This window comes from Girardinichthys multiradiatus, chromosome 24 (assembly GCF_021462225.1).
Source record: "Girardinichthys multiradiatus isolate DD_20200921_A chromosome 24, DD_fGirMul_XY1, whole genome shotgun sequence".
In the NCBI taxonomy this organism is placed as follows: domain Eukaryota; kingdom Metazoa; phylum Chordata; class Actinopteri; order Cyprinodontiformes; family Goodeidae; genus Girardinichthys; species Girardinichthys multiradiatus.
Window position 1 is genome coordinate 17,192,037 of NC_061816.1, and position 26,876 is coordinate 17,218,912.

A 26,876-nucleotide genomic window follows, 5' to 3' on the forward strand; every position below is an offset into this window, starting at 1 on the left:
CGTTAAAGAACCTGGCGGACATGACGTTGATGTTCTGTTATATTTCTGGAATAGATGAGAATGTCATCTAGGTAAACGAAAACAAAGATATTCAGAAAGTCTCTTAACACGTCATTTACTAAAGCCTGGAATGCTGCAGGAGCATTACTGAGTCCAAATGGCATTACTATTCAAAATAACCAAGGGGGGGTTAAAAGCGGTCTTCCATTCATGACCTTGCCGGATCCGGACAAGGCGGTAGGCGTTGTGAAGATCGAGTTTGGTGAATATGGTGGCATCCTGGACTGGTTCGAATGCTGATGATAGCAGGGGAAGTGAATACTTATTTTTTACAGTGATTTGATTTAGTCGTCTGTAGTCAATACAGGGGCGAAGAGAGCCATCTTTTTTGCTTACAAAGAAAAACCCAGCTCCCAATGGGGAGGATGACTGGCGAATGTTAAATGTTAATGAAATGTTAAATAGACGACTGGAAGGAAGTGGTGCACCAGGAAGGAGACCTATAGCGCAGTCATATGGGCGATGAGGGGGAGGAGAAGAGGCCTCTAATTTACTAAAAACTTGTTTTAAATCCAAATACTCTTCTGGAACTTGCGACAAATTTGATGGCTCGGTTACCTCAGAAGCCGAAAGGGGGGACAAGGGCGTGGCTGCGGACTGAAGACAAAAAGATAAGCAGTTAGTGGACCAGAACTCAATGCGACCTTCCTTCCAGTTCAAATGGGGGTTGTGATGATGAAGTCAGGGAAATCCTAAGACCAAAGACAAAAATCTTTATTTTTTCACGTTGGTTACCTGAAATGATGAGTTCGAGAGGTTTGGTGCATTAAGTGACTCGGTTAAGTATCTTTCCATCCAAGACGAGAACCTGATGGGGTGGATTTAGTGGTTCGATTTTGATTCTTGCTTGTTGAACTAAGGTTTGATCTATTAGATTTTGTTCACACACAGAATCAATGAGGGCAGACAGACTTAACTGATCCTGGTTGAATAGGAGAGTTGCAGGCAAGGTTAATCTAGGGGTTTTCAGGTTAGTTTTTCAGTCCATCAGCCTCCCCTTTAAAGGTGACAGACTTTCTCTTTTGGTCGCATTGGGCAGGCTACAACAAAGTGATCTGGAGACCCACAATAAAGGCATTGGTTAGATTGTCTGTGTCGTTGTTTTTCTTCTGGGGTTAACCGGATCCTCCCAGTTGCATAGGCTCTGGTTCAGGCTCAATAGAGTTATTTTGTGGACGAGGTTGTTGGGGTGGCACAGGAGGTTGGGGTCTCACAACAGTCTGCTCTAGTCGAGAGTGCTTCCTTTCTCTGATCCGATTATCCATTGGAGTAGCTAGGGCAATATATTCATTTAAAGTCTTGGGTTCTTCTACAACAGCAAGTTAATCTTTTAATGACTCATCTAGGGCCTGGAAAAAGGCTAATTTCAGTGCACGCGAATTCCAGCTGGAAGCTGCTGTTAGTGTGCGAAACTCTATGGAGAACTCTGATACTGGTCTATTTCTTTGCTTATTAACCATCAAGTGACGAGCCACACTTGTCTGACATAAATCAAAAGAAAAAGTCTGTTTAAACTCCTGGATAAATTCATCATAGGAACAACCAAAATTGGGTAATCTGTGAATCTAGCTTCTGCCCAACAGAGTGCTTTTCCTGTGAGGAGTCCTATGATAAATGCTTTTTTGACATCGTGGGGGAATGACTGTGGGGAACGGTTAAAGACAAGGGAGCACTGTAACAAAAACCCTCCACAACTTATGTTCCCACTGGTTCGGTGTGAACGCACCACAAGATAGCTGAGTTTGAACACAAACAAAACCAAACTTCATAAACGAAAAAATGTTTAGATTATTTCATTCTAAACTACTTCTCTCTCTGCCCAAACCTAACCTCTTAGGTGAACCGTGCTGAGGAAAAGTTGTCCAGGGCGACGAAGTTTGAAGAAAGCATCCACAGTGAACAAAGGGTTGACTGCAGCTAATCTCCGGGGTGGGGCGGCTTGTTCTGTCGGCCGGCCAAACTGCACGTTACTGCTGTAACCACGGTGATGCAGTCCCATTGTCCTTCCTTCAGACCGGGAATACTGCTCCACTCGGCGTCGTAGAGACTGGGTTTCTGCTGGGAACTCTCTAGAACAGAGTAGAGTAGACCTCAGAGAGAAAGTCAAGAAACACTTTTACCTTAATTGCACCGTTCATGAATGAATACCGGATACACAAACAGCAATTCATTCCTACTTAACTTAGTGCATATGATCGCGTGATCGTATGACACTCTTCGATCCAGTTTGAAGAGTTATGTCTGTTTGCCAGTAAAGAGACCCTCCGTCCAGTTCCTTTAGGGACCCGTGTGGAAGAGACAGGATGTAGCTAAAGCGGCGATTTTATTTGGACAGTGACGTTACGGGAAGTCCGCTGTTACCCCTTTTCCTGGCTGTGCTGGAAGTAGGTTAATGCGATTTATTTAGAAAGTTCCAGAAAAGTTTATACTGGCCATTCATTTTGTAACCATGCCCGGGGTCCCAACACTGTTAATCATCCTTTGTAGCATAGGCAAAATGTACAACGGTAACTTATCAGAGGACTTCCCAAGGGGGGAAATCAAATTATATGGAGCACCAGACTCCATCTAATGCCACAAGCTTCTATTGGTGGTGCTGCTCCATCTGCAGGCCATACACCCCTAAAGGGTCACCACTTCATCTTTACCTCTATAGCTTTAAAATACCTCCCTGCTCATTGAACTGCTTCTTGAGTGGTGGTCAAAATCCACCAGGTGTTCTTCATTTTAGGTAAATTGCTCAGGATGCAATCAACTGCCATAAAACTGAAAACATGCAAATAAAACCCATACTAAGAAACATTAATCTTTTTCCTTGTTTTTCTACATTTCTGGAGTCAACGGAAAGGATTCATTTTTGGGGACCGATTTGTAATGTGGTCAAATTTCCACTGATTTAATGTCTTTTGGGTTGTTAATCAAAACTCAAATGTAAGGTTAAACATTATTATGCCGAAGTTAAGGAACCAAAGTTTGTGTGTGTGCATTACGTCATGCCCGGGCCTTGTAGAAACAGGAAAACAAAGGTGTGTGTGTGTGTGTGTCCTTTTGTGCATAGTGTTAGACAAGCAGGTTAGACAGAATATTTTAGATTAGATGTTTATTTACACAAGCCATCAAACTCCTCCATACATGCTTGAGTGCTCAGTGCATTCCTTTTTTTACCTTACAGTACTTGAAGAGTACATGACATCCACATAGGCAGTGTTCATTCATATTATAACTGCTGTTTGTCAGTCAGATACATTCTCACACACATTAAATGGATGACTGTAGCCACATTGACACAAGCATAAATACACACATTCACAAATTCACTGACACGTATAGCAAAAATCATCCATATTGCTGACATCAAGCAGTAGGTCACTATAGTAAACACTGAACATTTTAATTCAGAGCTCAACAATACAGCAACAGAAAAAATAGTACTGTTTACAGATATAATGGAATTAAATATCACAATGACCTCCAATTCCTCATGTGTCTCACCATACCAAGCCAATTTATCAATTTCCTGACCAATTTACTGCCAAAAACACCAAAACACTGTTCAGAAGCCTCTTTCATGTTATTCAAGCTTGGAGGCCAGACTGTTACAATTTAAATTGTTCCTCTGCTTTTATGTAACACTTGTAACACTAGCTCACATGTTTGGGTTTTTTCCTCCTCTGACATATTCATGGCAGAGAAGCCTACACCTCGGGCTTCTATTTAAACTTGACAACAATCTAAGAAGAGTTGCAGTTAGTAGTAAAGTTGTTTTGTGAGTTAACCCTGTAGGAAACATGTAAAAGGTTTTGACTTGAAAATACTAAAAACAAATAGTCTGTAAACTGCTTTTTCCATGAAACCCAGTAGTCTGTGGGTTATTCAGGCTGCAAGAGAGGGAGAGAGAGAGCAGACTAAAAGTAGATAACAGGAAGGCTGAGCAGAGGACACAAAGAAGCTGTTTTATCCTTTTGAGCTTTCCATTCTCTGGGGTCATTTGTAAGGATGTATATTCAAATAAGAGTGAGGTAGGTTGAGGTACAATCGATATCTGCTGCAGACAAGACACTAACTACTCTTAATTACTTCGCACAACCCCTCAACAAAAAAGGAATCCCTTTTTGTCAGTGTCGGTGCTGACGTCATTTGTACTAATTTAGTTAATCACAGAAATATTAGTTACACAAGTATTTTGTGATATCATACTAAGTGTTTATAGTCTGTGGTTCTAGAAAGCATTTTACAGTGCTTCTCATTCACTCGCACACAACAAAGCAGTGGAGGTGCAATGCAAGGTGGGGGACTACCTGGAGGAATTTGCTCCGAGACTCTTCAGCATGTAGAGGGTACACCTTGGATGCTACCGCAGGCTTGCTACCACCTGAGCCACAACTGTCAAACGCTGTTTCAGACGCAAGATTTTTTAAGTCGAAACACAATGAACATTTATGAACAGTTTAATTAAATACATTTATGCTACATAATAAACATGTCAATAAAAATGAAACATCGCATGAATCAGTATAAGTTGCAAAGATGTTCACTCATTCCCTGAGTGAAAGTTCGGACACCGAAAATTCTCTGAGCTTTTCTGGCCTTTGACCTTTCCAACTGGCACTAGCAGTGTGCAGCAAAGTAATAGTGAGGGAAACTGAGATCTCATGAAATCAACATTTTCACAAGAAGAATCTTGCAGAATTGTTGTATGAAACAGCCAAGTAAAGTATAATTACATCTCACTGATTTGTCCAAATAAATTCTTTGTGATTTCATTTTTCACAAGTAAATATTAATTGTGGGCTTATTGGTCACTGGCCCAGTAATACCTGTTTGGCCAGTAATGATCATATCTCTTGAACTGATCACATTTTGTCCCTCTACATCTACAAACTTCAGCCTATTTTATAGGGTTTTATTTGACCCACCAACACAGACTACTTTGTGAAGATAAAGGAAAACTATGCAGGTCGTTGCTTTCAACAACCCAAGTAGGGGATAAAGCAACGTGGAAGAAGATGCTCCGAGTGTGACTGGTAGAAAACCAACATTACCCATAACACACAATCCCCAAGCTGAAGCATGGTGGTGGTAGCATATGCTATGGGGATGGTTTGACGGTTTTGTTTGACAGCATTTATCTGGGTTTCCCTACTGACCAATGCACACACAAAGCTTTCACAGATCATCTGCATCATTTCAATATGAGCTTCGATCCTTTATCTCCAACCAGCAGGCTTTTACTGTTAAATTGATTCATTGATGGTAAATAGTAAAAGCAACTGAGACGTTAACATGACAGTTTCAGAAAACCCCTTTTGCATTCAACAATAATAGGCAGAAAACCACAAAGTGAGTGGGAGCAGTCTTTAATTGGCTGCTGGAGATTTTCTTGGTGCTTATCAGTTAAAGAGCAATGACCATAATGAAATGAAAACACCCAGAAAATAAACATGGGAAAGTCATTGCAGCCAGTTAAACATCTCCAGCACGTGAGAATTCCACAGGCAAGATTACACTCTTCCAAACAGTCTGTCCAATAAATATAAATGTGAAGAAACAAACTACACTGTTATTTTCATACATTTTCCTCTGTGTGAGGACGATCAGTCCACAGGCCCGGACGAGACAGTTCTAGAGGTGCACGGCAGTTCTCTTTGGCCAGTGTCGTCTCGGTCACAGAGCTCCTGAATTTTCCCAGCGGGGCCTTGCAGGCTCCCAAACAGAAAAAGTGCAGCACGCTGGGGGAGAGAAGGATGAAGACCCATGGATCGCTGATGGAGTTGAAGGAGATGAATCGCAGGGCTTTCAGGTCCAATTCATGGGACTTCAAATACAACCCTGTAGAGTTGACGTACACTCGGATCTGCGAGATTGATGGAGAGAGGTGTGTTAAATCAGCTTTAACGGTATGAACACCAGCCATGATGTCAGAGATGGGCACATCCTCACTAACATCCTCGTTACAATACGGCCCTTTAGAACAGTAGCTACACATAAGGGAGCAAGAGACCTTCGCCAGTGTCAAATGATCAAAATAGTGTTTAAATATCAAGCAAATACCCATCAAGTTTTGTTCAAAGTCTTAAATGTCAGATTTATTTTTCCACACTGAAGATGTTTAGAGATCGGTTTGATAACACATCAGATATTACTTTATGGAAATTACTTGTACAGAGAAACTGGATATTTGAGAAACATCCCTTTTGTTTTTGTTTGTTAGAGAAATACTGACCACATACGTCATTGTGACCGAAAACCACAGTTCACCTCGACGGCTCTTGCAAAAGTATTTACACTCCTTGCCATTTATCGCATTTTGTCTGACAAGAACTACAGAATTTAATGTATTTTTGTGGAATTTTATGAGACAGAATAAACAAAAAGGTTGCATAATTGTAAAGTGTTGCACAATTGTATGAATAAAACCAACGGTCATTTCATTCTAACTGCAGTGATCGTTGAATTTGGGGATGGCGGAAGTAATCTGTGGGCAAGACAACTATTAGTGATGGATGTAAGAAGAAAGTCATTATTGGAGAAAAGCTTTAAGATGTCAATTTAAAGTCTGCACAACTCATGTAGGAGGAACACCAAATGTGTAGAAGAAAAACAACTGAACTTTTTGGCCTTCGTGTGAGGCTACACATCATCCTGAACACACCATCCCTATAGTTGGTGATGGCAGCACCAGGCGGTGGGGATTGTCTCTAGATGTCTAAAGTTGGTATAACATACCCCAAAAGATTAACTGAAGTGAAAGGTGGTTCTCAGAAAACTGCCATCTTAAACACTGTTCCCACGGTGAAACATGGTGGTGGCAGTATCTTGCTATGAGGATCCAAATCACAATTTTCATTATGTACAAAAAAAACCATTTTCATTCTTGCTCACCAAGATGCACCTCTTTGTGTTGATCTGTCACATAAAACTTCAATAAAACTCCTTGATGTTTCTGGGTGTAACAGGAGTGAAATCTTTATAGGAGGGTGAATACTTTTGCATGGTACTATTAGTGAGCATGCACATGTGATAAAGGAAGACCTGTGGGCCTAGTGGGTTATAGTTTCACTTCTCTGTGGGTCTGAAAACGTGATCATCAGCACGACATTAATAATTTACATGACTAAAAACTGCTTTCGGTTTTCGTGCTAAAAACAGTTTTCTTTTCTTAGTACTACAAACATGCAAATCTCTAGGGAGATAAAGGGGTTCAAAATCATATCAGTGTCCAACTAGAGTCAGCTTTTGTCTTTATTCTCCACAAAATAACCACATGAAGGACATCTCTGTCCTAAAATAATTACTGCAATGACAGCCTCACGCAGCTATGGAGATATAATGGAGATGAATGGGAATGTCTGCCTTCCACTCACAAGCACTTTACACTACTAAGACCACAGTGGTCATTTCAACCCACTTGGATAATTAAGAGTATTTGCTTTAGGCTGCATTTGTTAGAGCATACTAAGAGCAACGCTTTTGTTAAAAAAACAAACGTAAAAGTGTCACAAAAGCCTCCTGATTTTATCTGTAATATGCCAACAGGATGTTTACAGAGCACACAATAATGTTCTTGGTTCAATCAGATATTAGAGGTTGTCTTAAGCCTACGACTGAAACACATATCTACTCATTTGAGTGTTTTGTGGATTTATAAGAGCCGGATGTTTATGGTGAGCTGGAAGGAAATTTACATTCCTCTGCTGATATCCATCATTGAGGTTTACACACAAGATACACATTTAAATAATTGGCTGCTATTAAACAAAGATTACGAACTTTAATCTACAGCCATCTTTAACTTTATCTGTGAATTAGCAGATATCACATTTCAGAAGATGAGGTTCATGTGCTTCATTATCACTTGCTGTACATTTTTCTTAATTTTAAAAGCTGATTACACTTAGATTTAAACATTTTTACAATACCAACATTTTGATTTTTGAAGCAAAAGCTTCTGGTACGCTAACAATAAAGGCTCACCACTTCTCTGAAAGTTTCTGGAGAACTGTTTAATCCAGCATCTGAAAATTAAAAGAGTTTGGTAGTATACCAAGACAAACTGGCTAAGCAATCTTCTATTAAGCACCTTTTCCAACCTCTTTATTAATCGATTAATCAAAAAATAGTCTACAGATTAATTAATTAGTAAAACAATCATTAGCTGCAGCCCTACAGAAAATCATGTTATTTTCCTTCCACTTTACAACTGTGTACTACTTTGTGTTGGTTTATTACATAAAATCCCAAAGAAATACATTAAAGTTTGCAGCTGTAATTAATTAAATTACTTTTCCAAGCCAAAGACATGCCTGTTAGGTTAATTGGTCACTCTAAATTGCCCTTAGGTGTGTGAATGAGTGTGTGCATGGTTGTTTGTGTGTTGCCCTGCGATGGACTGGCGACGTGTCCAGGGTGTACCCCGCCTCTCGCCCGTAGACTGCTGGAGATAGGCACCAGCTTCCCCGCGACCCACTATGGAATAAGCGGTAGAAAATGACTGACTGACTGACTGACCATTTAATTAGCCTTCCTGGTGTGGGGAATGAGCAGCAGGTTTCCCTGGTTAGGTCCCTCTTGCTGAGTGAAATAAATCAGCAGCTAGGACAACTTGAATGAGAAGCTGTAAAATTCCCTAGAGCCATGGCCACAAGGTTGGGAACTGGCTTTTTAATACAATCCATGGAAGCTATGACTACTTCGCAAGTTTAGAAACTCCCCTCAGGGGGGTCAGAAAGGAACAATATATGGTTATATTTGATGGGAAAAGCAACCTTTGTGGAGTCAATGTATTCTCTAACACTACTTTAATTCATTTCCTGCCTTCCATTTATCCTTTTCTTATTGTCCTCTGTTTCTTGCTGTCTTCTCTGTCCCTCTTTTATCTTTGCCTTTTCACTGCATTTTTTATCTACTTTGTGCATAAATGATGAAAAGGCATGAAGCTGAATTTGCTGTTTTAATTGCTGCAGACTTATATCCTGAACTGCATTTTCCACAGCTGTCTTGCATAGCGGTACATCAGCAGCTGTTAATGTGAGGTATAGAAAAAAGGTTTATAAGCTGCGTACGTTATAGAAACTGTGAGAAGATTCTGTAAACGCAGTGTGGACCAGCTTTTAAACAAAACCACATGGCATCATTTGTCTGTTTACTGTCAGTTCTTGACGTGTGAAAAACAAAAACGGCTTTTTTTTGTTTAGCTAGGCTGAGGTTCACACTGCGAAAATATTTTCCATTCCTCTCTGAGCAGCAACAGGAAGTGTAATGAAAACGTTAATGCAGTGAGGCTGTGAGTGCAGTGATTACAGAACAATGTCTTCTATTTTAGTTTTTCTGTATAAAAGACGGACTGAAAAGGCCTTACTAATACGTTTTCTCCACCTCTCCATGAGTTTCTTTCTTAATGTCTGAAAAGCTGCTGTTTGGCCTTTTGAATGATTCATGCAATCAAATATGACCACAGGATCATCACATTCAAGCGCATCATCTTGCTGCAGCTTCATATTGGAAGAAAAATGTATTATTCACCTTTCTGAGTGTGTGTGTGTAGACTGTGGTATCACTTTCTTCCACACCCATGAGTATTGATATAAGGGTGTTAGTGAATTATTAATCTGCTGTAGTAGGTCTAAATGTGCAGCCTTGGGCAGCTATGAAACAGTCATCATGGCTGAAATCTATCAGAGAAGCAGCTTTATATCCTGAAAAATGAAATGTGTGTTAAGGCAAGATAACCAGAACCATTTTCACTAACTGACTAAAGTTCAAGCAAAAGTTGTCATACCCCTTAAACCTGTTCATGTTTTGTCAAGTTTTCACCAAAACCTAAAACCTAATTTACAGGGAATTTCTTAGGGCTACACAATAGTAGGATAGTGTGACATTGTTGAATATTCCCATGATGAGATCAGTTTTAGTTAACCCACAAGATCAAGATATTCACACACATCTTGAGCTGTAGCAACAGGTTTGCACATCAAGGACAGTGGAAGATCATCCAACTGGCCAGATCTATGTTTGCTATGCAGGGAATGAATACACTGCCCTTGAAATATAATAGCCCCCAAAACCAAGCATCTAAACAGTCCTTCCTCTGATATAAATTCTGATATTGCACTCATTGAAACTTTGATGAGGATTTAAAATGAATACATAATGTAGTTCTAAAATGCAGTGGACAATTGTGAAGTGAACAGCTAAGCATACCTGGGTTTTACTAACAAAAATCTACAACATGTGGCGTATGTTGCTGTGCAGCTCCCCTGACTCAGTACTGTGTAAAACCACCTTTCACCTTAACTTCATCTGCGAGTCTCTGCTAGCTCTACATCTAGAGACCACCCCCCACAGCATGACCCTGCAACCACCATGTGTTACCATGGTGAGCCTGTGTCCAGGGCCATGTGCAGTGTTAGTTTTCTGCCACACATAGTTTGGCATGCAGGTCAGAAAGTTCACCTCTGGTCTTATCAGACCCGAGCATCTTACTTCACATGCTTGCTGCGTCTTCTACATGGCTTGAAAACTGGGCTACTTCTGGTTTGCTTTAAACATTGGCCCTTTTTTTTTCTTGACACTCTTCCATAAAGCATAGATTTGGGGAGTTTCAGTACTAATAGCTGTCCAATCAACAGCCTCCCACCTGAGCTTTGGATATTTGCAGCTTCTCCAGAGTTACCATAAGCCTCTTGGCTACTTCGCTTCACAATACTCTTCTTGGTGAGTTTTAGTGGAGTGCCATTTCTTGATAGGTTCGCAGTTGTGCCATACACTTTCAATTTTCAGATGATGGATTAAACAGTTCTATATGAGATTAATGATTTATAACCTCAACCTGATTTAAAATATTTTACAATTCGTATGCATTTGTCCCTAATGACTGCAACTTGAAAATAAAGCAGGAAAGTCGGGTAAATCGAATGGACCATAAATTGTCTGTATATGGCCCTGCTCATCCCCAGTAGCCTGAATGACTTAACATTATATGGAACATTAGGAGAAAAACGGGCATGGAAATTGCATTTAAGGCTGGATGGTAGCTGAGTGAAAGGCACCACCGCCGTTTCCGTGTAATCACGGGTCGTAACTTGAAATGAAATATTGGTAAGGCTCCTACATCCTACTGCAGGGCTACAAGTGGAAACCAATGTCAAACAGGTTAATTAGACAGTTGCTTGGACATATGAGGAGATTTATATGAATGATTTCAAGCTATCACCACATGATGAGATAATAGACAGGATATAAGCCAGACATGAAGACTCTCCAGTGTAATCATCAGTGTGTAAACAGAGAAACACAGGGAGGTGGGAATGTCTGTTGTTTCTCAAAGGCCTTGCCAAAGTCTAGTCTACTTCAGCATTACTGAACCCAGTCACCTGAGGCTTATACTACTCAGTCTTTTGCTTTTGATGTTTTTTATTTAATTTATTTTTGTTATTTTATGGGTTTTGTGTCTAAATTACAGGTTTTTCTGCCCCTTGTGGGTCACATGTGGCCTCATCTGTTTATTAAACATGGACCCGTGTCTCTATACCTCAGTAAATTTATACAGGATCTCAACTGTTGTCACAGAAGTCAGTTTTGTTTTTTTAAAGTTTATTTTTTCCTGAGCTAGCTGTCTATAAAACTTCAGCCTGTTTGGTTTCTGTTAGAAAGGTCAGAGGTTAATCAGACCAATGGTGACCCACTCTGTTTCAACAAGTTTTTATAGGAACCTGTATGACCCACCTTGAGAAGTTTAGCAGCACCAGATAATCCTCTAGATGCATTAAGACTTGCCCCCCATTGTACAATCTCTTGTTTTTCCCTTTCTTTGGACCAGGCTTTTTAGATCCTGACCTCCACAATCTGAAAAACATCCCACAGAAGATGCAGCTGCTAAAATACTGTAAGAAATTCTTCCTCATGCTCACTCATTCTACTTCCAACACATCACCTTGAATGGCAGACAAGCTGATATAACCTACCCACTCCGTTATCTTGGCTCTGCCCTGCTGCCATTACCCTGGCTGTCCTTGGTTCTCCTCACTCTACCCAGATCACCTATTATATTTTGCCAACCAATGAGATGGTGTTGAAAGCTGATCAATTTATTTGATCTTTTTTCTCTAATTGTTAGACCTACAAAAACTCAAAAATATTCATACTCCTTAAGCTTTTCTACATTTTGTCTAATTAGAGCCACAAAGGTATTTTACATGATGCAATTTTCATCTTATGGATGGTGTATTCATCTGACCAGAACACCTTCTTGAACATGACTTCTAATGGCTTTCAATACCCCCTCTTGCATGAACACCATACTTTTAAGAATATATGTTAAAAAAAATATGCGAAAACCACATTTCATTTTCCTTCCGCTGCATATTTACAGGTCCTTCTCAAAATATTAGCATATTGTGATAAAGTTCATTATTTTCCATAATGTAATGATGAAAATTTAACATTCATATATTTTAGATTCATTGCACACTAACTGAAATATTTCAGGTCTTTTATTGTCTTAATACAGATGATTTTAGCATACAGCTCATGAAAACCCAAAATTCCTATCTCACAAAATTAGCATATCATTAAAAGGGTCTCTAAACGAGCTATGAACCTAATCATCTGAATCAACGAGTTAACTCTAAACACCTGCAAAAGATTCCTGAGGCCTTTAAAACTCCCAGCCTGGTTCATTACTCAAAACCCCAATCATGGGTAAGACTGCCGACCTGACTGCTGTCCAGAAGGCCACTATTGACACCCTCAAGCAAGAGGGTAAGACACAGAAAGAAATTTCTGAACGAATAGGCTGTTCCCAGAGTGCTGTATCAAGGCACCTCAGTGGGAAGTCTGTGGGAAGGAAAAAGTGTGGCAGAAAACGCTGCACAACGAGAAGAGGTGACCGGACCCTGAGGAAGATTGTGGAGAAGGGCCGATTCCAGACCTTGGGGGACCTGCAGAAGAAGTGGACTGAGTCTGGAGTAGAAACATCCAGAGCCACCGTGCACAGACGTGTGCAGGAAATGGGCTACAGGTGCCGCATTCCCCAGGTCAAGCCACTTTTGAACCAGAAACAGCGGCAGAAGCGCCTGACCTGGGCTACAGAGAAGCAGCACTGGACTGTTGCTCAGTGGTCCAAAGTACTTTTTTCGGATGAAAGCAAATTCTGCATGTCATTCGGAAATCAAGGTGCCAGAGTCTGGAGGAAGACTGGGGAGAAGGAAATGCCAAAATGCCAGAAGTCCAGTGTCAAGTACCCACAGTCAGTGATGGTCTGGGGTGCCGTGTCAGCTGCTGGTGTTGGTCCACTGTGTTTTATCAAGGGCAGGGTCAATGCAGCTAGCTATCAGGAGATTTTGGAGCACTTCATGCTTCCATCTGCTGAAAAGCTTTATGGAGATGAAGATTTCATTTTTCAGCACGACCTGGCACCTGCTCACAGTGCCAAAACCACTGATAAATGGTTTACTGACCATGGTATCACTGTGCTCAATTGGCCTGCCAACTCTCCTGACCTGAACCCCATAGAGAATCTGTGGGATATTGTGAAGAGAACGTTGAGAGACTCAAGACCCAACACTCTGGATGAGCTAAAGGCCGCTATCGAAGCATCCTGGGCCTCCATAAGACCTCAGCAGTGCCACAGGCTGATTGCCTCCATGCCACGCCGCATTGAAGCAGTCATTTCTGCAAAAGGATTCCCGACCAAGTATTGAGTGCATAACTGTACATGATTATTTGAAGGTTGACGTTTTTTGTATTAAAAACACTTTTTTTTTTTTTGGTCGGATGAAATATGCTAATTTTGTGAGATAGGAATTTTGGGTTTTCATGAGCTGTATGCCACAATCATCCGTATTAAGACAATAAAAGACCTGAAATATTTCAGTTAGTGTGCAATGAATCTAAAATATATGAATGTTAAATTTTCATCATGACATTATGGAAAATAATGAACTTTATCACAATATGCTAATTTTTTGATAAGGACCTGTATGTGCTGCTTTGTGTTGATCACTCATAATGAAATCCTAATAAAATGCATTGAAGTATGTGGTTGTAACATGAAAAAATGTGGACAAGTTCAAATTCTTCCAGGTACTGTATAGCAAAGATCATTTTTAAAGTGTTTTAAAACATATCAAATGGTAAAGTTAGTAAAATTTTTGTTTTTGAAGGTTTTGGTTTAGAAAATGCTGAATTAATAAAAAGATTACTTTAACTGTGCGTGTTGTAAATAAGTCTCTGAGAGAATGCAGCTTGAACAGTTAGTTCAGCCTCCATGTGGTCTGTCTGTGGAATATTAACAACACTGTTAAAAAAAACAGGCTAAAAAAAACAGGCTCCAAGCAGAATTCAGCTTTCGCTGCAGAGATGATGGTTTCCAGCAGCAGCTGAGACAACGGTGTACAACATGGCACTTTGGTCCATTACAGCTGTCCACACTTAAGTGTACAGCGCTGCAGGGAAAACAGCATCGATTGTACATCTGATATCAGAAGTGTCACTTAAAAGCCAATGTGGTTCCATACGGATTACTCAGGAGACGCATTGAGACAGCATAATGGTTTGGTGATGAGTCATTTATGGGTACTCATTGATTCAGGCACCCAGATTCCCCTGTCTCTGCACCACAGCCATTAGACGTAGTCCAGTGAAAGCACCAAAGTCACCTTTTCTGTCAGCTAATCATAGGCTTGTTTCAGATATTTCAAATTCAAATTCAAAAATACTTTATTAATCCCAAAGGGAAATTAAATGTTGTTATAGCTCATTATGAAGGTTTCTTCAAAGAGTCGTTGTAGATGCTGATGGCTGTGGGCAGGAAGGATCTCCTGTAGTGGTCTGTCTTACAGCAGATCTGAAGAAGCCTCTGACTGAAGACACTCTGTTGTTGTAGGACAGTCTCATGAAGAGGATGATCAGGGTTCTCCATTATGTTCTTCATTTTATGAAGAATCCGTCTTTCCACAATGATCTCCAGAGGTTCCAGAGGAGTCCCCAGAACAGAGCCAGCCTTCTTTATCAGCTTGTTGAGCTTTTTTAAGTCCCTGGCTCTGATGCTGCTTCCCCAGCAGATGATGGCAGAAGAGATCAAACTCTCCACAACAGACCTATAGAAGATATGCAGCATCTTGCTGCAAACACCAAAGGACCTAAGCTTCCTCAAGAAGTACAGTCTGCTCTGTCCCTTCTTGTAGATGGCTTCACAGTTGCATCTCCACTCCAGTCTGTTGTCCAGATGAACACCGAGGTATTTATACTCCTCCACCACCTCCACCTCTTCTCCCATGATAGAAATAGTTTTTGACTTATTCCTGTTTCTCTTAAAATCTACAATCATCTCCTTTGTTTTAGTCATGTTCAAAATGAGATGATTGTTTCCACACCATGTCACAAAGCGGTCCACCACCTTCCTGTACTCAGCTTCTTGTCCATCTCTGATCCACCCCACGACTGCAGAATCATCCGAGTATTTCTGCAGATGACAGGAGTCTGTCTTGTACTGGAAGTCTGAGGTGTACAGAGTGAAAAGGAATGGTGAGAGTACCGTCCCCTGTGGTGCTCCTGTGCTGCTGACTACCTGGTTAGACTCACAACCCTTCAGTCTCACAAACTGTGGTCTGTTTGTCAGGTAGTCTTTGATCCAGGAGATTGTTGAGGCCTCCACCTGAGTCTTCTGGAGTTTCTGACAAAGCAAATCAGGTTGGATTGTATTAAATGCACTGGAGAAATCAAAGAACATGATCCTCACAGTGCTGCTGGCTTTGTCCAGATGACAGTGGGTTTGTTGAAGCAGGTGTTTGATGGCATCTTCAACTCCAACTCCACAGCAATAAGCAAACTGAAGGGGGTCCTGATGGTTTACTGTTTGCTTACTCAGGTGGGCCAACAGGAGTCTCTCTAGGACCTTATTTATTATATCTGTTTAACCAAACTTGCTGTTATTGTGCAGCTGAGAGGTTTACATACACTCATCATCACCATGAATGTTATAGAGCTGAACAGTTGTTTAATGGAGGTGAATCATGATACAAGAAACAACTGGAGTATATTTTAAAAACAAGAATTGGGTGCACACCTTTTAAAATTCATTGTGGATTTTTAAATTCACAGTGGGTTAAAAATTGGGTTACATTTACATTTACATAAATGACCTCATTCTTAAAGAAAATGTGTAGATTATGCCTAAAAGTGAGGTCAATGAATGAAAAACCTACACGATGGCTACAAAAATTGTGTAATTTCTGAACAACGTGCTGAGGGACATTCAACCAATTATTGGAGAGCCTGCATGTTTAATTCTGGCGATGTCTGGTTAAGCATGTGTACCTAATTCTTATATTTAAAAAACACTAAAACTGTATCCTCATTCCACTGAAAAAAGAAATGCTCATATGCATGATTACACACCCGGAAATGACATTCAGGCCCATGAGAGCAGGTAAACTTCTCACCAGCCAATCAAAATGATAAGGAGCGGGGTTTCTTACTCCTGTTCATCAGGACCCACTGTCCTGCATGTTTTAGGTGTTTCCCTGCCAATGTACGCCTAACTTGAATGAACGGGTGATTAACAGGCTTTTGCAGCACTAGATGGCATGTTGAGATCATGCAATCATTTGAATCAGGTGTGCTGGAGCAGAGATACATCTAAAACATGCAGGACAATGGCTCCTGAGGACCTGGGTTAAGAAACACTGATCTGGAGTGAATTAAAGTTCTGTAGTCACATTTACATGGTCACTACAGATCTATCAACCAGCCAAACTAAAATCAGCTCATTCCTTTTAGGTAGACGTTTGGGCCGGCGGTTATTTAGCTGATCCATCCCAGGTTGTTATCAGACACATCACAGATGTGTTGCGCATGTGAAATTTATTATTTCAAATTTCAAAGCCAGGCACCCTTATCTTCTCATTACAGGTCCCATCCAAACTGCTTCCTGATGATATTACTGATCACATCCTGGTTTCTCCAAACTTCAATTACAATTTATCTGCAGCCAGCTGGTAGCAAAGAGGTTCTCCTTCAGAACAAAAGGTTTGTTTTGTATTTCTGGTATACTCCCATTTTTACTCATCTCTTGTGTGTATATATATATATATATATATATATATATATATTTTTTTTTTTTTTTTTTTTTTACATTTTACCACAGTATTAGACATCTTTAAAACATGTATTGATGTATTTAAATGTTCTTTTAGGGAATAAATCTACAAACCTTACGCACAATTTAAAATTCATACCTATCTAGCATTTGATCTAGCATTCTCAATACAGAGATGGGCTTTGCCAGTTATCGGTCATTTCATAGTTCTGTTTTGGCCGTTTTGGAAGCGATGTTTTTCAGGTACAAAAACATGCAGTCAGCTGCAGGATGACAAGCCAGGCTTCTGGAAACCTAAGAGCTACTAGAAAGGTCTACATTTGGGGGTGGACAGTTCTGGTCGTCAAAGGCAGGTGTCCTGTGTCAGACATTTGAAACTGCTTGAACATAGCTGAGTTAAATGACTGCATTGTTAGCAGGCCCACGCCAAACTTGATGACAGGCTGAGGAAGGAATTTAATGATCAATCAGGTGTTGGAGCAGAGACACGTCTAAAACATCTGAAACCAGCCCTTGAGGACTGAAGTTGCCCACCTCTAGTCTGCATTCTCAAGGGAATGACGTTAATAATGCTAACTGTGCTAATCACTAATATAAGATGCTTAAGATTTTACAATGTCAACTATAAATAATTTTGTCACATAAACCCTGTTTTACAGTGCATGCTCTGTCTCACACACAGTGTGACATCACATCTGCTAATAATATTCATACGATTTTATGACAGCACACAGCAGGAGGGCTACAATGAAATATTATGAAGATTTTAACTATAATTAGAGAAAGTGGAATCTGCTAACATTTGTATCATTTGATTGAAGCTATAGATCAGAATTCAGTCAAACTCTGATTGGGGGATTTCTAATCCTGGCTGTTAGAAGCTCTGTTGAAGTACAATTTACTAGTTCATAGCATAGCGATGCTGATTGAATAAACTGGGTGGAAGACACAACTCACTGATCTTTGCACCACAATCATCCTGTGAGTCAAAAACTAAGCATTTTCTAAGTTATAACACCAAGGTGTGTGTAATCTGCTGTCATCTTACCACCAGGGGCATTGTGCAGACGATGAAGATGATAGTCATGAAGACCAGCGGGATTAGATGCTCCACTTCATGAGCCACGAACATCCTGTGCTCGTTGCTGGCTCTCATGCTCTTCATCGCTGAGCCTTGCTTGTTCCGACGCCGGTACATCCGGAACAGCTGGTACACCACAAATCCGTTGCAGGCTACAATTGACAGCACCAACACCAGCATAATTGTGGCGTATAAATTAGCATAGACCCGGTCTGCAACTTTCGTGGGGTTCATGTCAAAGAAGCACCATGTGCCAGGGCAGTATTGTACATATGTACCGAATCCCACAAAAGGAAGCAGACAGAATAAGGTACACATAAGAAACATAACAGGAATTGTAATATAAGCCCATTTCTTGGTGACAAGCCGGTTGTACAGGTAGGGGTGTCCTATGGCAAAGCATCTGTCCAGTGCTGTAATGAAGAGGAGCGACATGGTGGCCAGGCCGAAGAAGGTCATGCTGACACCACAGTACTGACATGTGCTGCTAGTGCTGATGATGGCAGCAGAACTGTTGGAATTCTTTGCCATCCCAATCAAAGTCATGTTCCTTGCGTATGCAATCAGCACGATGGGGCTGATCATGCATGTCCCAGCCAGGTCAGTAAACACCAGCGAGATTACAAAGATGTGGAACAACCCCCTGTGTCGCCTGTCATTAGCCTTCAAGTCCCTGCGCCGACGGATTTCAAGGATCACCATGGCAGCAACGTTGCCAAAGATTCCCAAGCCAAACATGATGGCACTGATCACTGGGGATTCATCACCATCTATAGTTTTCTTACTGGGGCAAACGTGGTAATCTGTCATGGCAGGAGCCTTTCTTCTTTCCCTTAATGAGAAGCGGGTTCTGCAAATCCAGCAGAAGCTTAACAATGGGTCTTTAAGTAGTTGCCTGGGGTCATCCTGTTAAAACAAAAGGAAAAATATTTTTGAGATTGCGAGCAGCAACAATTAAACTAATAGTCTTATCACCTAATCAGCGGATATTTAATCTTCTGTACCTCCGTTTTGCACTCAATCATTGCAGTTTCATCCCTTCCTACTTTCTTGTTGTACCTGGAAATCTAGTACCAATGTACCTAAACATTAAATATCAGTTCATTTCTCTTGGTAGTTAAATACTTCCATAAATTATAGAGATAGACTCATAAAATTAAAACAAGTCAACATCCTACTTTCAGATAAAATTTACTGAACTCAACCAAATTTTCTTACAGAAAATTATGAGAAGAATACTGAAAATTACTTTAAATCATCAGTTATCAAGGCAACAAAACATCACAATTCTGGTACAGATTGGCATATGACTGGTATAAAATGCCTCTTTTTCCTTCCCAAGTACCGAAATGTACAAAATGGCAAAAGGCTGAAATGTCTAGAGCCCCTTTTTTCCTTTTGCTGTACAAAAAAAAACCAAAAGCAGTTCTTGAAAAAGGGTAACGTAAACTGCAAAGGGTAAAACATTTGCCTGTTTTAAGAAGAAATTGGGAAGGCTAACTGAGAGACTCTCAAGCTACTGATAAATATTATTTTTAATGACAATAAAGCAATTCTGGTCACTTGGAAGTAAAATTTAAAGGAACATGGGCTGGCACAAGATGTTTTTTTGTAAGCAAGATGAATTCAAGTCTGACTAAACTGAGTTCAACTCAATAAAATTCCAGGTAATTTCACAGACTTGCATTTAGCATAAATGTATGTAAAATCATAAATCCTTAAACCAGAGCATTCTTGAGGCTGGGACCAGCAGTGAAGAGAAAGGTCTCCCTTTCAACAGAAGGAGACCTTATTGTTTGTAAATATCTACTATGAATACATTTGTATTATGGTTAAATTAAAGAAACACATTTTAATTTCTTGTAGGTTTTAGAACAATAAAGAACATCAACAAAAACACTTTCTCAAATGGAACATGCCATGTTTATGTTAAATAAAAGAGGAGCATAGTTTGCCGCTTAATGAGAAATAAAACTGAACAAAACAAAAATAATCATTGTACCATTATTAATATCATGCTGGGGAAAATATATTCAGATATTGCAGGAAACACAAGGAATACCTGCCAAAACTAGACTTATTAAGAGTCACTGTGGACGTTGTAAAGAGCCTCATCCTGGAGGTTGCAGACCCACTTACAGCCAGTCGGATCAGAAACAGCTCATGTGATTCTGCTCGAATGTCAGATACTGTGAATGACTGCCTTGTTCCAGCATTTTAAAACCTGCTTTAATATGCTTACTTTCCACTCCCTGAACAAAGCATCTGAGAGTCTCATCTGTTTGCTTCTCTTCCAGAGTTTCAAACTGTTTGGATTAAAAGTCAACAACTGTGACTCGGCTGCACCACTCCAATTTGAGGTTTTAAAACTTAGTGTAGACAAACTTGCGCTGTACGACTACACGGAACGGTAGTACTTCTGCTATTAAAACAAAAATGCTTTGCCATCCCGTACTTCAAATACTGTTCCAGTTATGGAGTTGTGAAATCCAGAATTGTTCCTCTTCTATCTCATGATTTAACCGACATCAACTGACAAACTGAACTGTGAGTTATTTATTTCCAGATTAAATGGATGACAGCATGTACACCAGAAGCTTTTTGCAGGGGGACACAGCATGCTCATGTATTCAAGAGTCCTGTTTCTAAAACAATTGTTGCTAGAAAATTAGGCCTGTAAATGTGTGCAGATGTAGCCATGCTCAGATTGTATCGATTCATGAGTATTCATACCCCTTCAACTTTTTTACATTTTATATTACAGCCAAAAACATCAATGGATTTTTCTTTTTTTCTTATGTTGGCATCAACAAAGTAGTGCATAAAGTTTTTGGACCTTGGGAGTAAGCTAGACCACATGTAAAGAACCGAAGCATGCATGGGGAGAGCATGCAAAGTCCATGCAGAAAGAGCGGAGGTGGGATATGAATTCAGAACCACCTTACTGCAAGACAATGCCACTTCACAGTTCCTGGTTGCTTTAAGAGTTAGCAATTGGTAAACAGTCCTGATCAATCCGTTGTCGAGAAATAAAAAAGGGTGTGGCACAACTGCCACACATGGTCATCCAACCTATATCCACGTTTGCAGTTCGCCACAAGGCATGCCGGGGACACAGGTCAGATTAGGCCAAAATGTAACTTTTTCACCTACATGCAAAAATGTTATGTGGTAGTAAACAAACATCGCACATACTTCTGAACAGTAAAATATGGTAGTGTCTGTATCAACTTTAAGGAAAACCTCCAGATGGCTGTGAAAAACTTGAGAATAGGGGAGAGGTTCACCTTCAAGGTTGTCAGTGTCACTAAACCAACACCCAGAGCTACAATATGACAGATCAAAGTGTATTCATGTGTTAGAATGAATGACCCAGTCAAAGATAGAAATCCAATTAGGAATCTGGGGCAAGGCTTGAAAAATGGCTTTCAGCGATGCTTTCCAACCAATCTGCGTGAGTTTCAGCAATTTGGCAAAGAAGAATGGGCAAACGTTTCAGTGCGTAGATGTGCTAGGCTGGTAGAGACATACCCCAAACGCAACTATATTGGTTGATTCTTCTACCACGTTTTGATTCATGGATGCTGAATACAAAAGCCAGCCACACTTTTCAGTTTTTGTAAAAAATTAAATAAAATTGAAAGCCATGTATTCTTTCACTTCACAATAGGAAATTACTAAGTGCTTGATTATCACATAAACTCCAAATAGATATAAAAATGGGATATAAATATTTTGCAAGGCACTGGATAGCCAGACTGGGTTTAGGAAACTCCTATTTTCAGACTGTTAAAACAGATCTACATAACACCACACATGGGTTCCAGTTGCATGACACTGCGTGGCCCTGTGCCCACTTAGCTCACTTACTATCTTTTTTCTCCTGCGGTTCCTGCTGAAGAACGGGACATCAGGCGTCAATCAATATATAGTGGATGAATTTCCACCAAGTTTTAACCACAAAGACCGCATCCTTGACAGATGTGTCCATCTGAATTTGTCCATACTCTTAAAACAAAAAAGATATTTTTACTTTGTTAAAGCAAGTAAAGCTTAATAAAAAGTTTATACCCTTGGTTTCATTATACTTTGAACAAAGAGCACTTTTGAGTGCGGTACTCAGGTCAAAATGTCGCAAAATTCGTTTAAAACCTGGAATTTCGTTTGAAATAATTACGATCACTGTGTTACAAACTAGTACCAAAGCAAAGAGCTCGAAATAAAACTCGTATCCCTGGTTGTAAATGCGCGGTAGATTGTTTTATTTTCATCAATGAAATGTTTACATGAAGAAATATTTACACGGAGCGAGTCCCGGACTGTCAGATCCGCGTGGACCTCCCAGCGACAAAAAGCATCCAAATAATAAAGTTCTCACCTGCTTTAAAAGTTGCTCCCAGCGTATTTCTCCTGTTGTTCTTGTTGTTGTTTTCCACTGTTTAAAAGAAATAGCACGTCTAACTTTAGGTCCCAAATATTCCGATTTATCTTGTTTTTTTCCCCCTCCGGAGCCGTTCTGCTGCTGACGGGGTTTGAGGCGCGAGGCGATGTGATGAGGCGGGCATGAATTGACTCGCATGGAGCGAGGCGGTGACGTCACACAGCCACGCCCACAGAACTGTGCAAGTTGGAACTGGTTAGCTCCCCAACACGCCTTCACATTGTTCAGCTTTTAAATCACTGCTGGGTGGATGAAGATCTCAGTGTTGTACTTAAGTGGTAGAGAAAAGCCGAACCACAGCATTCAAAGGGAAATCATATTTATTGCTTCCCAGCAGGGGCGTTTTTAGGGTCTCAAAACATTAACAGTAACTGCCAAACAAAGCCCAAATCATCATCAGTCCTCCCCCCCTGTGCTTGATAGTTGGTTGAGTGTTAGAAAATTCTGGGTCTGGTTTTCTTAGTGTGCTGCTTTAAATTATTCCAGAGTCTTCTACAGGGGTGCTTTTAGGGTCTCAAAACATTGGGGGCTTTAGCCCAAATCCAAAATATTTAGATTTCAATAAGATAATTTATAGGTAATTTAAAATTAAAATAATATAGGACATATTGTACCAGTTCTCTGTCTCGGCTGGTTTTAGACTGAATGTAAATTATTGTGAATCAAACAAAAAAGGTTTGCAATAATTTTACTTTTTATTTTTGTTAGAAGCTGAATGAAGGACAAGGAGAAACAGAGTTTAGGCCTGATGAAAAACCATTTTGCTGAAGCAAATAATGACACATTTTGAGGTATTTAGAAAATAACTTAATCTGAATTTTTGCTGACAAAAGTTTTTCTTAAACTCAGAGATGTTTATTATGGGCCTGATAAATATGCTTCTTTTGTCATCTACATAAATGACCTTTTTAAACGTTACATTCTCATCAAGTGTTACACTCCAGAGGCTCCATTGTCTTTATTCTTATATTTCAAAAAAGGAAAATGGTAAAATCCTAAAACACATTTATTTTATTATGCCAAGAGCTTTCGAAACATTTTATTAAAATTGTTCCTTCTTTTGTGAACCTGTTCTCTTTTATCGCCATCTTTTCAGCCCTTCATTCCACTTCTGGAGAAATTTGGCCTGCCAAAAATGATAAATGAAAAATTTTTTTACACAATCTTTTGTTCTGCACTGAGCATGTGAGACATTAGTGCAGTTCTTACTATTAAACACTTTGAGAGGAAAGGGTGTTAAGTTGTGGTGTTTAAAGTATAGCATAGAGCCTCAACCTGGACCTCACCAGTACTGATATCACAGTTATTAATAACTGTAGACATATGGTATGTATGTCTCACCTTCAGTAAAACTGTATCCTTGTTTAAGTAGTTTAGTTTATATAAAATTACATGTGTAATTCAGAAAAATAAAAGTTAACTAATCAATGGTCCACCTGTGATTAATTGCTATGATTTATTTCTTAATTATGCTGCATCTTTAAACCCAGAGCTGCATGTTTAGAATCAGCACAGAAGATATGAAAGAGAAGAGGGAGGCTTACATTTGCTCTTTCTACTACGTCTTACTGGAACCAGGAAATATTTTCCTGGTTTATTGAGCAACACCTTTTCTGTCTACATGTAGAACTAGACTATATGACTGGCTGCAGCAATGAGATGCAATGTGTTTATCTGAAGGACTTTTTAATGTGATCAGAATTAAATGCTTGTATTTTGACTGAAGTAAAGGACCAGATATTTTCACATTATGATGCAAATCCCGCTAAAAGCTCACAGAGAAGGTTGCTACTGTTTTCTATCACAGACAGATCATTTAACATCACCTGTAGCTCAGGTGAAAGTTCCTCATCATGACCCTGATGATGCTCATTAGAGTGAACCTCCACCTCATATCTTGCTGGGTGAATCAGTGATTAGCTGTAATTTACAATTAGCCCAATCCGAGTCAGCATTCACGTTTTACCGCTATCTTCGTCTGGGTTATACCACTCGGCGTCCACCTGTTCCTGAACACACAAACCCACCAGGCTCCCACTCTTCGGTTGGCTCCACGGTTGCTCTGAAATGATCCCTGTTTGAGCCGCTAAGTGTAACTTTTCAGGTAATGAAGGAGGCAGGTCGACCTGGAGTAAACTGCTGTTCCGTCTTGGGCTGTGCGCGTAATAACTATTTTTTGTCTTCTTCTTTTAACTCATTGTCAGGTTAGGTGGAGCGGGACACAATTGAAAAAATCTGATTGTTTTTAAATAAAAATGTGAAGTCCAATATCATTTTGTGGATGAATCTTTTTAATACTTCTAAATTTCTTCTATCAACAAGTCCGGGGCTATTCAGAAAACATCCGGGCCTTCCGCCCCGGAAGCCCAGGTCTAACTACGCGCCTGCTTCCCAGCACCTCTTGTGGGCTTTCCAAATGTGGTCTTACCTGTTGAACCTTTTTATATTTTGGTCAAAACCAGTTTTTCTTTTTGCTTTTGGTATTAATTGTGATAGACAGTCATACAGCCAGCCATGTATGTGAAGAGGAAGGGACATCTGAAAGTGTCACTTACATAAATATTCAGCTCTCTTTACTGTGATAGCTCGGAATAAAATCCAGTGCAACAACTGCCTTCAGAAGGCACCTGATTGTTAAATGGAGAATGAAATTTAATCTCTGTATAAATCCAGCTGTTCTGTGAAGGCCTCAAAAGTTTGTTTGAGAACATTAGTGAACAAATAGCATCATAAAGACCAAGGAACAAAGAAGACGGGTCAGGGAGAAAGTTGGTTATGTTATTTAACAATATCCAATTCTGATCACTGTTCAATCCATCTTCTGAAAATGGATGAAAGAGAATGGCACAGCTGCAAACCTACCAAGAAGAAAGCCATTGGTAAACAAAAGCCATCACTTTGCAGTTTGATTCAAGGTGATCTGGTGAGATGGGACTAAAATAGAAATATTTGGCCTACATACTAAGCAGTATGTGGGAGAAAACTGACTCTCCAATCACACCATCACTACAGTGAAACATGGCACTGGAGGCATCATGATGCCTTCTTCAGGAAGAACACTCGTTGGACTTCTCTAAAGACTTGAGATTGGGGCAGAGGTTCACCTTAAACATACAGCCAGAGCTACAACACTGTAGTGTCACAAGGGGTCGGAAGATCTCATCTGGGTACCTAATGGCAGTCAGGCTACCTCTGGCGAGCACATGGAGGACCATGCGGCCCTCCAAAGAAATACCACCCCACACCATTACTGACCCACTGCCAAACTGGTCATGATGAAGGATGTTGCAGGCAGCAGATCTTTCTCCACGGTGTCTCCAGACTCTGTCATGTCTGTCACATGTCACATGGACACTACGCTGACAGACACAGCAAACCTTCTTGCCACAGCTCACATTGATGTGCCATCCTGGATGAGCAGCACTACCTGAGCCACTTGTGTGGGTTGTAGAGTCCGTCTCATGCTACCACGAGTGTGAAAGCACTACCAGCATTCAAAAGTGACCAAAACATCAGCCAGAAAGCATAGGTACTGAGAAGTGGTCTGTGGTCCCCACCTGCAGAACCACTCCTTTATTGAGTGTGTCTTGCTAATCGCCAAAGATTTCCCCCTGTTGTCTATTTCATTTGTACAACATCATGTGAAATTAATTGTCAATCAGTGTTGCTTCCTAAGTGGACAGTTTGATTTCACAGAAGTTTGATTTACTTGGAGTTATATTGTGCTGTTTAAGTGTTCCATTTATTTTTGAGCAGTGTAGCTAAATCAGTATAATTCACTGAAGGGGGTAGCTTGGTTTCCGTCAAGTGCAGTTATATATAATACATACTTGTAGTCAGAGTCATACCTGCAGTAGGCAGCAGTCAGAGTGATCCCAGTTTAGAGAAGTTCTCAAGGAGGAATCAAGCTAAAAGCTATTCAAACCAGGCCCAATTTAAAAGAAATGGTCTGACATTTGAAACTATACAAACTAAAAACTGTCCTAGCAGTTTGAGGAAATGCATTAAGTATTTTTACACACATTTTTGCATGAAACTTTTTATAGTATCGCTATTTTCACAGTTGTTTCGAAGTTGTGTGAACTGTTGCTTAGGTTCAAGCAGCAGTAATTATTAAAATTTTTACAATTTTTCCTTTTCAACTGTGATCGGGCTTGTAGCTCACCATATTTAAAAAAGCAAGAAAGAGGCCAAGG

At 40.1% G+C, this 26,876-nt stretch overlaps 1 protein-coding gene and 1 long non-coding RNA gene across 2 annotated transcripts in view; one reads left to right on the forward strand and one right to left on the reverse strand.

Annotated features, from left to right (window-relative positions):
• The window catches only part of LOC124861718, a 53,892-nt gene extending 35,698 nt beyond the window's left edge, over window positions 1-18,194 (forward strand). Inside the window, exons 3-4 of the long non-coding RNA XR_007036725.1 lie at window positions 11,879-11,944; window positions 16,972-18,194. This is a non-coding gene — a long non-coding RNA (uncharacterized LOC124861718). The remainder of the gene's footprint in view (window positions 1-11,878; window positions 11,945-16,971) is intronic.
• Window positions 3,144-22,856, reverse strand: ptger2a (prostaglandin E receptor 2a (subtype EP2)). The gene is made up of 3 exons (XM_047355642.1): window positions 22,618-22,856; window positions 18,207-19,145; window positions 3,144-5,914 (listed from the first exon to the last, which is right to left on the reverse strand). The coding sequence occupies exons 1-3, from the start codon at window positions 22,816-22,818 to the stop codon at window positions 5,627-5,629; spliced, it is 1,428 nt and encodes a 475-aa protein (XP_047211598.1). The 5' UTR covers window positions 22,819-22,856; the 3' UTR covers window positions 3,144-5,626.
• Between the last annotated feature and the right edge of the window lie 4,020 nt (window positions 22,857-26,876).

Excerpts from the sequence above, each read along its gene's own strand:
- ptger2a (XM_047355642.1), bottom strand. The coding sequence starts at position 22,818 with ATGCGAGTCAATTCATGCCCGCCTCATCACATCGCCTCGCGCCTCAAA. Across the intron at positions 19,146-22,617 it reads GGGAGCAACTTTTAAAGCAG|GATGACCCCAGGCAACTACT; the intron begins GTGAGAACTTTA and ends TTGTTTTAACAG. Across the intron at positions 5,915-18,206 it reads TCTGCACAATGCCCCTGGTG|ATCCGAGTGTACGTCAACTC; the intron begins GTAAGATGACAG and ends TCAATCTCGCAG.